Source organism: Drosophila innubila, assembly GCF_004354385.1.
Source record: "Drosophila innubila isolate TH190305 chromosome 3R unlocalized genomic scaffold, UK_Dinn_1.0 2_E_3R, whole genome shotgun sequence".
Lineage (NCBI taxonomy): Eukaryota > Metazoa > Arthropoda > Insecta > Diptera > Drosophilidae > Drosophila > Drosophila innubila.
The window spans coordinates 3,906,696-3,917,934 of record NW_022995380.1 but is presented as its reverse complement, the minus strand read 5'-3'; the positions used below and the strand labels follow the sequence as shown (position 1 = coordinate 3,917,934).

The 11,239-nt window shown below is 34.0% G+C and overlaps 3 protein-coding genes and 1 pseudogene across 4 annotated transcripts; 2 read left to right on the top strand and 2 right to left on the bottom strand.

Moving 5' to 3' along the window:
• Positions 1–223: 223 nt before the first annotated feature.
• Positions 224–3,365, bottom strand: LOC117791214. Its single transcript, XM_034630904.1, has 4 exons — positions 3,171–3,365; positions 1,868–2,266; positions 1,627–1,799; positions 224–1,534 (listed from the first exon to the last, which is right to left on the bottom strand). Exons 2-4 carry the CDS (start codon positions 2,254–2,256, stop codon positions 978–980), a joined length of 1,119 nt encoding a protein of 372 aa, XP_034486795.1. The 5' UTR covers positions 2,257–2,266; positions 3,171–3,365; the 3' UTR covers positions 224–977.
• Positions 3,366–4,916: 1,551 nt separating this feature from the next.
• Positions 4,917–7,075, bottom strand: LOC117792274 (annotated as a pseudogene).
• Positions 7,076–7,117: 42 nt separating this feature from the next.
• On the top strand, positions 7,118–7,994 carry LOC117790712 (mediator of RNA polymerase II transcription subunit 21). 2 transcript variants are annotated; one of them, XM_034630250.1, is made up of 3 exons: positions 7,118–7,242; positions 7,317–7,722; positions 7,863–7,994. In XM_034630250.1, the coding sequence occupies exons 1-2, from the start codon at positions 7,201–7,203 to the stop codon at positions 7,701–7,703; spliced, it is 429 nt and encodes a 142-aa protein (XP_034486141.1). In that variant the 5' UTR covers positions 7,118–7,200; the 3' UTR covers positions 7,704–7,722; positions 7,863–7,994. The 2 variants fall into 2 exon arrangements, with proteins under 2 accessions (XP_034486141.1, XP_034486140.1); XM_034630249.1 differs by lacking the exon at positions 7,863–7,994 and having other exon boundaries at positions 7,317–7,831.
• Positions 7,995–9,003: 1,009 nt separating this feature from the next.
• On the top strand, positions 9,004–10,467 carry LOC117790964 (protein ANTAGONIST OF LIKE HETEROCHROMATIN PROTEIN 1-like). The gene is made up of 2 exons (XM_034630584.1): positions 9,004–9,152; positions 9,209–10,467. The coding sequence occupies exons 1-2, from the start codon at positions 9,074–9,076 to the stop codon at positions 10,342–10,344; spliced, it is 1,215 nt and encodes a 404-aa protein (XP_034486475.1). The 5' UTR covers positions 9,004–9,073; the 3' UTR covers positions 10,345–10,467.
• Positions 10,468–11,239: the final 772 nt, after the last annotated feature.

Below are 11,239 nucleotides of genomic sequence, written 5' to 3'. Positions count from 1 at the left end.
ATTTCCTTATTGAATATTAAACTTCATTGAATATCTGACTTAGGCATATTTTGTCATGCCTTTAAATAGTACTGAAAGTTTCACGATTCTTAAAAATTTTACATTTGTTGCCTTACCAATTCCAAACAAATATACATTTTTAATAAGCGGATAACATTTGTAAATTTTTGTATCACAGTATAGCTGAAAATGTTTAAAAACGAATTCTTAACATTTCGGAAGGGAATGTGTTTATATTGGTATCACATATACAAATGATCTTAAAATACTTATATTAAAGTATTTCAGTCGTCAATAAATATTTAAAATTTACGTATCTTAAAATCTAAATAAAGTGAAGTCAACATAATAAGTCTATTGCTTAGAATTAAGCAATTATAATTAGCTTTGTAGCTTATTTGATTTAAAATAAAGAAATGCAAAAGAATATTACTATGTTAAATACATATTGTGAACACAGTTGGATTAGTGTCGGCAGTAAAAAGTATTTTTAGGATATATAGTTCGGTTTAGTGGAATCGGCGGAGCTAGTTGTATATCTTATATCTAACTCACATCTTTGCCGTTTTTTTAATGTGATCGATCGACATTAAGGATTACGGGTTACATTTATTTTCGATGAATTCACTTCCTTCTTCCATAGCCTTGTCAATAATGCTTTCTTCAATTCGGCGACTTTAAGTGGATAATGCTTATAGATCAGCCATGTTCCGATGCCAGAGAAAATCAATAGCAAAATAAGACTGATCAAGAATAAAAGTGAACTAAAATTATCATTATTATCTTTAACTTGATCCTTTTTGGGGATTTGAGGTGGTGAGCTAAGTAGAATAGGAATAATAGAGAATATAAATTAAGCAATAATAATTAGCTTTGTAACTTATTTGATTTAAAGCAAAGAAATGCAAGGGAATATTACTATGTTAAATACATAATGTCAACACTGTTGGATCAGTACCGGCAGTAAAAAAGCATTTTTAGGATATATTGGAATTTTCCTTAGCACGCGAGTCTCGCTTAGGTCGGGGTGGTGGAATCGGCTGAGCTATTTGTATATTTGAGATCTGACTAACATCTTTCCCGTCCTTAGTTTTTTCAATGTCATCGATCGACATTATAGGATTATGGGTTAAATTTACTTTAGATGAATTTATTTCCTTCTTGCCTAACCGTGCTAATAATGATTTCTTCCATTCGGCGACTTTGAGTGGATAATACTTAAAGACAAGCCATATTCCGATTCCAGAGAAAATCAATAGCAAAATTAGAGTGATCAAGAATATAAGTGAATTGAAATTATCATTATGAACTTCAACATGATCCTTCTTAGGACTTTGAGGTGTTGTAGTGACACGGATTGTGGGTCGAACAGGACGAATTGGAGGACGGGCATCTGATGTTAATGCAATATCCGAACATGCTCGAAACTCCTCCTGAGGACCACAGCCAACTGCACCATTGCCATCGTCACACATGCCCCAATTATTTCCGGCTACATAACTCCATTGTAGCACACACTGATTACATAAAATCTCTGCAAATGTAAATTAAATTAAAAAAATTATTACAATAACAAAAATTATATTAATTTAAATACTTTTAATACAAGTTAAACTCGCAAATTACCTGGCAATTGAGCTTTAATTTCATAAATGCGACTACCATTACGTGGGTAGAATCGGGTATCCAAATCTGTTGGATTGCGCTGTGAGGGTGAACCACTAATGATTTTCAGTACATTTTTATCTAAACAGATCTGCTTAGCGCTTGGTTCTGGACATAATCGGAACTCAAAATATCTGCAATTAAAAATAATGCATAGTTCTATTAAGGATCTGAATATGAATATTTCGACTTTTTTGATTACCCCATGTGACTGGCGGTCAGCTCAACCCGAATAGTCATGTCGGAACCGGGCAAATAACTTCGAACAATGACACCCTGTCCCCATTGACCACCATTTTCATGTGGTCGTGGTACAGGCAAGTCCCAAGCATCTCCACATTCTCCGCACTTTCCATCATTCTTCTTCCACTGGCGAGTAAAGCCACCGCAAAATAGTTCATGATCATTATAGTCCGGCGGAGTTTGAAATCCATAACGCCAAGCTGATGCTCTACTCGGTGGTTCTATAAGTCTTCCATGTGCATCTCCGCTATTAACATAGCATGAAATAACTATGCAGAAGAGATAAACACATATTTGTGCACTAGACCTGTTGTGGTCCTTGCTGCGAGTTGATTCCCGCCAATTCATCACTTAGCAACTACAAAGAAGAAAAAGGAAGATGCAGTTAATTTATACAGTTAGTCAAGTAATATTTTGATTTGCAAAAATTTCTCAGAACAAGTTCTAAAAATAATAAATAATGAGATAGGAGATGGGTTTAACTATTTCATAAAAACAAGATCATATATGATAATTTTCTTATTTTTTTTCAAAAACACTTCCCAAATATGCATACTTATGTAAATATGTACGTGCTCATGAGTTTACATAAGGAACACCAAATATTTTTAGAACTTTAACGGTTTCACTAATTTAATGCACAAAGAAAACAAAAAACAAGAAACAGGTTTTAAATAAAAATAAAGTTAATGCTATATTTCCTTAAGTTGACCGCAGAACCAAAACCAGTCTGAGGTGCAAATAACTCGAAAAAAGAGCGCGTCATGCATAAAAACATCCTTTTGTGGATACAATTTTAAATTGTTGAAAAGTTTTATTGAAAGACAATACGATCAATGCGAACCGAAGACAATAATTAACACATTACATTATTAAAGTGCAATCAAATTTTACTTTCATTGTTAACTTTCACCCATACTTGGTACAATAAAATTCGTAACTGCATGCTACTGTAAATACATAATGTAAACACTGTTGTGCATTTATATAGATTATTTGTAATTATGTTTTAGTATGCATATATGTATGTAAATAAAATTATATTCAAATGTACGTCTATACATTTAATCACGAAAACTTGCACAATTTTATATACTTTTGCATGTTAATATAAAAACAAAAAATAAGTACGAGTATATACGCATTGTCTGGTGTTGCTCAAGTGTACTTGGCATATATGTACATACTTATATACGCACTAGTATTGTGCACGAAAAAGTGTTACTCACATAAATTTGACTGCTAATTAAGAGAATTAGTACCTTTTTTTTGAAGTATTACTATTATTTCTTATGCGAAGATGCTTTTGCTAATTCTTCTGATACGTTGTATTTGTCTTTAGTCATTCAATGCAAAGTAGTTCACAAATTTGTTGTTGGGCTTTAAGAAATTTGCCTTTCACTACACAGATATTAACTGAGTGAAGAGCAGCTCAGTTGTCACTATTCACAAAATAAAATTTTTCGTCCAACAGCCGCAAAGACCAAACCAATACTGAGTATGTTGGGAACCAAGCATGCGGATTTCAGTTACTTTTTCGGCTCTTTGAGTTGTTTAACTGGTTTGGAGAAATTTTTATAGCAACTGAAGAGCGTCGGTTGAATGAGTATGCTGGAAAAAAGTTATGGTTTCAAGTTGTACATACGCTGTCTTCAACTTCAACTTCAGCTTCATCCAATGTTACGTGCCTTGTGTGCGACATGTTGAGAGTGGTCATGGTTCAGAGCCCAAGGAACCACAGTACTGCTTTTCGTTTCCAGAAGTATTGGGCTTAGGTAACTTTGAATTGTAGCTGTCTTCCCGCCATCACCAAATGTCTTAAACAATTAACTCGACACGACGCGTCGTCGACATATTAAGTAATTAAATAATTGGGACATATATAAATAACTTGATGTTATATTTACTTTCCTCCTATTACAAAGTTACTCTACCAATTAGTTGTATTTGGATAATACTAACTTACATTTCCTTATAGAAAATTTGTTAAGCTACTTTTTTTATTTAATAAATGCAAGCGATATTAAAACACTAAAAAATGCTATAGTGAAAAATTTTAAGAAAATAAATTTTTCAACAAAAAAGCGGAGACTAGGAATTGATTTAGATATAAAGTTTTTATAAGTTTTTATTTTTCGATTAAAAAGGTCGATTAAAAGTCTGGCCCGGACTGCAATTGCAAGAACCTTTCCTTTTATATAGATTTAATACTTTTTTATTTTAGTTTTTATAATGAAAAATATGGAATATGTTTAAAATTAAACTGCTTCTTTTGAAATTGAATTTGCTGTGGGAATTTTTTGACAATTTGTTTCTAAGAGCAGCAGTTTAAAAAAGACCGTTATATTTAAATTTTATGTCAACTGTGGCGCCACCTTTCGGAACTTAGTTCGTTCTTTGATTTGATTTGATACAACTTTAACTGTCAGCTAAAACGTAAGGTAAATCTACTCACTATTTAAACTTATTAACATTTTGGGATCAAAAAGTGTTTAGATGCAAAAATGTTCTCCAAACAATTCTAATAGTGACGCCAAATTTTTTCAAAATCTTTTCTGCTATATATTTTATGATTTTTTGAAAATTTTAAAAAATTACTATGTGTTAATAAACGAATTCATTATATTTCGGAAGCGAATATATTTATATTGAAATCACATATACAAATGATCTTAAAATACTTTTATTAAAGTGTTTCAGTCGTCAATAAATATTTAAATTTAATGTATCTTAAAATCTAAATAAATTGAAGTCAACATGATAAGTCTATTGCTTAGAGTAAAGTAATAATAATTAGCTTTGTAGCTTATGTGATTTAAAATAAAGAAATGCAAAACAATATTACTATGATAAATACATATTGTGAACACAGTTGGATTAGTGTCGGCAGTAAAAAGTATTTTTAGGATATATAGTTCGGTTTGGTGGAATCGGCGGAGCTAGTTGTATATCTTATATCTAACTCACATCTTTGCCGTTTTTTTAATGTCATCGATCGACATTAAGGATTACGGGTTACATTTACTTTCGATGAATTCACTTCCTTCTTGCATAGCCTTGTCAATAATGCTTTCTTCAATTCGGTGACTTTAAGTGGATAATGCTTATAGATAAGCCGTATTCCGATGCCAGAGAAAATCAAAAGCAAAATAAGAGTGATCAAGAATATAAGTGAACTGAAATTATTATTATTAACTTCAACATTATCCTTCTTAGGAGTTTAAAGTGTGGTAGTAACACGAATTGTGGGGGGAACAGGACATCTGATGCTAATGCAATATCCGAACATGCTCGAAACTCCTCCTGTTAACCACAACCAAGTGCTTTAGTGCCATTGTCACACTTGCCCCATTGATTTCCGGCTCTATATTGCAATTGTAACACACACTGATTACATAAAATCTCTGCAAATATAAATATCAAGAACAAAAGCATTAATTTGAATACAAGTTGATATCACAAATTAACCGGCAGTTAAGCTTTCATTTAATAAATGCGACTACTATTACGTGGGTAGAATCGGGTATCCAAATCTGTTGGTTTTCGCTGTGGAGTGAACCACTAATTATTTTCAGTACGTTTTCATCTAAACAGGACTGCTTAGTGCTTGGCTCCGGACACAATCGGAACTCAAAATATCTGAAATAAGAAATAAATGCATAGTTCTGTTAAGGATCTCTGAATATTTAGACTTTCTGCCTACCCAATGTGACTGGCGGTCAGCTCAACCCGAATAGTCATGTCGGAACCGGGCAAATAACTTCGAACAATGACACCCTGTCCCCATTGACCACCATTTTCATGTGGTCGTGGTACAGGCAAGTCCCAAGCATCTCCACATTCTCCGCACTTTCCATCATTCTTCTTCCACTGGCGAGTAAAGCCACCGCAAAATAGTTCATGATCATTATAGTCCGGCGGAGTTTGAAATCCATAACGCCAAGCTGATGCTCTACTCGGTGGTTCTATAATCTTCCATGTGCATCTCCGCTATTAACATAGCATGAAATAACTATGCAGAAGAGATAATAACATATCTCTGTGCTTGACCTGATGTGGTCATTGCTGGGAGTTGATTCCCGCCAATTCATCACTTAGCATCTACAAAGAAGAAAAGGAGCAGTGCAGTTAATTTATACAGTTAGTCAAGTAATTGTTTTGACAGTGCAAGCAAATTCACATATTGCTAAATGTAAATAAGTTTTTCTTGGTTACTGTCAAGTAATTGGCTTATAGAAGTCTGTAGGCCAAATTTCGATGCCCTAGCTCCTATAGACTATTGTTTATTCCAACGATTTTTTTTATATCTATCTTGACAGAACCGATTCATGCAGTGACAAAATTATATGTTAAGGACAATTTATACTTTGATTTTGCGGAATTTTGAATGTCCTGTTCCTAACAATAGCTTTAATGACAATCTTTTCAGGTTCGGACAAAAAATACTAAAAATATGCTAATAATACAAATTTTAAGAAAAACAACTTTTAAACCCCAATAGCAGGGATTAGGAATTGATTACCATATACAATTTTTAAATATTAAAAAAAAAAAAAGACATTTAAAATAATTTCTTTTTAATTTTTATAAGTCAAAATATGGAATATGTTTAAAAGAAATAATAAATTTCATTGAAAAAGCCCGTTATATTTAAATTTTATGCCAACTGTGGCGCCCCCTTGTGCCTTTCGTGAGAAACATGAGTACGCCGACTAACATAGGTAAATGGCAGCACTGGTCAGCAAATTAAGCCAGATGGGAAATTTTTACTGGATGGGCAGCCTGAAAAACAACGGCACATTTTGTTCACTGAACTAGTCGTTCTTCAGAGTTGGCGCGTAATTTTAATTTGCGTATTGAAAATGCCAAAAATGACATAACTTTGCAATAAATTAATTATAAAACTACATAAAATTACGGTAGTAGCTTCAATCAAGGTTTGAGGCTTTTCATCCTAAAGGGATAGAAGCTGCCAAATTTAATTCTGAAAAAATATTAGAAAACGCAGGATATGCCAACAAAAATTTTTCAAAAATTTTAGAGATTCTAGCTTCAAAATTAAGAAATTGTCCAAAGAATGTGGAAAATTTTAAAGTTACCAATTTTGACATTTGACCCAAAGTGGTGCACACTTCCAGATCAGCGAATTTAACAGGGTGGCAGCCATTCGGCCGTGTGGCAACATTTGGGCCAGGTGGCAACGTTTTTGGTGGAAATGACCGAACGATTTGATACAACTCTAAATTGTAATCAACAAATGTTATTTAGTTAAAATAAGAAGAAATATTAACTATGGCAGACAGACTAACGCAACTACAGGATACTGTGAATCAAGTATATTGCTCGAACATTACTAGATGTTTTCAAATACATATAATTAGCGTAATTAATTTTTTCATTTTGTTTAGCAAGCCGAACACTTTTGCAATGCTATTGGAGTAATTCAGCAGACCTCGTACCCAAGCAAGTTTGCGAATTTTGACAGAACTGGCTCCCAGACGCCTATACAAAACCCGCCGCAGGAGGACTATGCACAGTTATTTGCGCAGCTGATTGCACGTTGCGCTAAGGACATTGACACATTAATTGAGTCATTGCCCAATGAAGACAGCTCCATTGAATTACAAAACTCTAGTCTTAAAAGGCTCGAAATCGAGAACCAAGAAACTGCCGAGCAACTGGAACAAGTCGTTCAAAAAGGAGAGCTCTTACTGGAGAAAATCCAGAATGCGTTGGGAGACATTGCTCAAGCTCAGTTAGATATGCAAATAACATTAAAACCTACTTTGCAGTAATCTGTTAGTATGTAGTAATAAGTTTTAACATATGCCTTGATAATAAAACGGTGTATTCTAATAACTTATGTTCTATTGATAAACCGACTTTACAAATACCCAGTTTATAAAGCAGCTCAACTCTCAAATGCCTTATTTTTTAATTCCTTATTTTCAGAATTGTAAGCTACTAATTTTGCGAATAAATCTTGTACTAGATTCGGCTAAAATTTTACATCAGTGACCAACGTATTTCTTATTAAATGATCGCGTTGATGCGATGTTAACGACCTCAAACCTCTCGAGGTAAAGTAAAGGATTTGGTTGCAATCATTCAAAAATATTACGAAGACGGCTTAAAGCATGTTGCCTTAATTTAACCACTGCAAACTGAATTGAGATTAAGAACGGAAATTTATTTTTATTTTTTATTAACTAAGAAATCAAAATTAAATGTTGTCAATAATAATAATAAGTAAGTATTTTTTGTTTTAACATGTCGTCCTCCACTAAATTTCATCATGGGTACGCACCAGATTTCCATGCCGAGAATTACTGATATCCAATTTTGTGTCGAACGATATTAACTTTAATATACTATACATTATGGTATAAAGGTACTTCTAATAGCCCTTAAAAATACCTTTACATATGTCTGGTTTCCATCCTTTGGAAACTGTAAGATTTAGCGATTTTCGGGTAACTAGGTATCCATCGATTCGTTTTTGTTTTTTTTTAATTTTATCCATAAGGCTCCGGCGGCGTCATCCGCTTAAATAATTTAAAATTTGTCCCCTCCAAATAACACCCTCTTATCGCATGAAATAGGTGAGTTAGTTACCAAAAGTCTTGTGTATGCACTTTTTTTATGTAAAATATACCTTTGTGGTCACACTACACATTTTGCATAGAGCAGCTGATGGGCGAAACCAATGTGAATCTGCTTATGGAAGACCTTAATTGTGTTTTAATTCAAAATTTGGCATATCGCAGAGTTTAAGATAAGTCTTAGTAGTTGCATATGTAAATCAGCTGATTTTTTTATACGGCTTGAAAAATGACCGACGGGTTTCTTTAAATCAATTTAGTTGGCTTAATCAAAGTAGCTTAAGCCAATGTATAAACATGGCAAGAATCGATGTGGCTCAACTCGATTTTATTTTAAACGACTTAGCTGGCGTATAAACTTGAAAGGTCTGCACAGTAGGGCTGCATAATCATCGATATGTTAGTGGAAGCATCGAAAACAGAACAAAACAACGTAAATACGTTGCAACTCTGGACAATCTGCTGTTTTTTTTATTTACATCTTGGTTGCGTTGATTTTGAAAATTTATTTGACTTGTAGACTGAATTGACTGAAAACGACTGTGCTACCAGTTCTGAGAAAAATGCCGCTTAAAAGAGTCAAGGATACTGCCTTAGAATTTAGAGCAAACGAAACAATTCGTGAAATTGAACTTGTAGAAGGTGTGTATAGAATTCTGTGTTGATTCATTAATTTGTTTATATGAGAGCATTTCCAGATGTTTGTCACCCCAACCAAATTGATTCTGAAATTGACGAAATTATGGATGACTTTCTAGACGATGTCATGGTCATTTATTTTTGCCGCCGGGGAATTGGCCTTAAAGTGCCCAAACCCATTAAATGGCGGTACAATATCCTAAGTTCATTTAATGACGAACATTTTTATCAAATGCTGCGCGTTTCACGAAATCAATTTGCGAAATTGGTTTACTTGATAAAAGGGGACAAAGTATTCGCGAGATATTCAGCTTCTCATAGGCAAATGCCAATAGAGTTACAGCTTGCAATTGTGCTGTTTCGTCTCGGATCATCCGGAGGCAACGCCTCAGTGCGAAAAATAGGTGAAATCTTTGGAGTTGGTAATGGTGGAACCGTGGTGAAGATAACTGAAAGGATGTTCACAGCAATTTTGCGTTTGATGCCACAGTATATATATTGGCCTGATGTTGTCGAGCGTCAACAACTTGTAGAGCGCACGTTTCAAGAGTTACCACACTGCGTCGGATACATCGGTACCAGTGAAATAAAGCTATTTGAGAAACCAATCGAAAACCATAAAGTTTATTTATCTCGCCAACGCATCTATTCTGTGAAGCTACAAATTATTTGTGACCATAAATTACGCATTAGAGACACCGTTGCTGGAAGTCCGGGAAGCTACCCCGACTATAAAATTTTTATAAATTGTCCAATTGGCATAAGCACTGAGACCTATTTGTCGGGAGAACAATGGGTTGCAGGGGACTCTGCCTACCCACCGTCAAGCTTTTTGGTTACCCCATTTCCCAACGATTCACAGAAAATGAGTCCAAACAAGCTAAGATTCAATCATAGACACAGCCAGTACCGCGCCAGAGTTCAGAACTGCTTTGAGCTCCTAAAGGAGAAGTTTTCTAGTCTTAAGGAAATACGGCTTCGATTAAAAGACAAGAAAAGTGCAAAATTTCTATGTGAGTGGATTCTTGTGTGCTGCGTTCTTCACAATATTTTATTAGAAGATTATGACCCTCAAAATCTTGATAAAGAATTAAATACGAACTGCACTAAACGCACTGAGACTGAATCCTGTAAATTCTATTCTTTAGCATCTGAAAGCAAGCGTGAATTTCTTTGTAAACAAATGTTTGCATAAAATATATTAACACTATACACACAGCAGACGTTACAACGTTGCAACGCGTTGGTTTAAATTAAGATCTCAAACATGTTATATATGTTATGTGTAAAACTAAAATAATAAACAATTACGAAGATATGCAGTGTGCCGTTTTATTAAAAACCTCTGGTCCCCACATACATTTATAGTTCTGATTTATATTTCAGCTCAAGTTCTAACTTGAGAATTCGCTCCTTCTGCTCCAACTCGAGTTGCTTAAATTGAAAATCATTTTCCATTCGACGTTCCTCCAGTTTGAACTTGCGCTCGTCCAATTCTAGCTTGCGCACCTCCAACTTCATCATGCGATCTGTCTTGGCAGCTTCCATTTTCATCTTTCGTTCCTCTATATCTAACTTCCATTTGTCTGTGGCCAGAATGGAAATACTATTCGCATAGTTCATTTTGAGCTAATCCTGACAGTACTTTGTTGTTAAATAAAAAAGGTCGCAAGTTTGAAATATAAACGAAACTCACACGTGTCTACAAAGTTGGGGGGACTCCAGAAACTAATTTACAAGTAAAAAAGCTGTACGCAGCCACGGTTGCCACTTCACGAAAGTTTTTGTACCAGACTTGTGGGTGTGCTTTTTGATGTTTACTAAAAAAATCGATTTTTATTTTAATATAAAGTAAACTCAGATTAATTAATTCGATAGATCGACCTTTCGGCATGTTTGTTCTAGTTTATTATATTTGTACTTTGCGATAAAACTATATCAATAAACTTTTAAAAAAAAAGTAATACAATAAATAATTATATAATTATTTCGCGACTGATATTAAAAATGGCCTCAATTTACATAATACCTTTTATGGGCCTCTTTAAAACTGTGAATTTAGGAGTAAAAGTGTAGTGAGATGTAAGTTT

What these genes read in the sequence shown, in the direction of transcription:
- LOC117791214 (XM_034630904.1), bottom strand. Translation starts at nt 2,256, where the DNA reads ATGAATTGGCGGGAATCAACTCGCAGCAAGGACCACAACAGGTCTAGT. An exon ending in CTGACCGCCAGTCACATGGG is followed by an intron (nt 1,800 to 1,867) that starts GTAATCAAAAAA and finishes TTTTAATTGCAG; the next exon opens with ATATTTTGAGTTCCGATTAT. An exon ending in AATTAAAGCTCAATTGCCAG is followed by an intron (nt 1,535 to 1,626) that starts GTAATTTGCGAG and finishes TTACATTTGCAG; the next exon opens with AGATTTTATGTAATCAGTGT.
- LOC117790712 (XM_034630250.1), top strand. Translation starts at nt 7,201, where the DNA reads ATGGCAGACAGACTAACGCAACTACAGGATACTGTGAATCAA. An exon ending in TACAGGATACTGTGAATCAA is followed by an intron (nt 7,243 to 7,316) that starts GTATATTGCTCG and finishes CATTTTGTTTAG; the next exon opens with CAAGCCGAACACTTTTGCAA.
- LOC117790964 (XM_034630584.1), top strand. Translation starts at nt 9,074, where the DNA reads ATGCCGCTTAAAAGAGTCAAGGATACTGCCTTAGAATTTAGAGCAAAC. An exon ending in TGAAATTGAACTTGTAGAAG is followed by an intron (nt 9,153 to 9,208) that starts GTGTGTATAGAA and finishes GAGCATTTCCAG; the next exon opens with ATGTTTGTCACCCCAACCAA.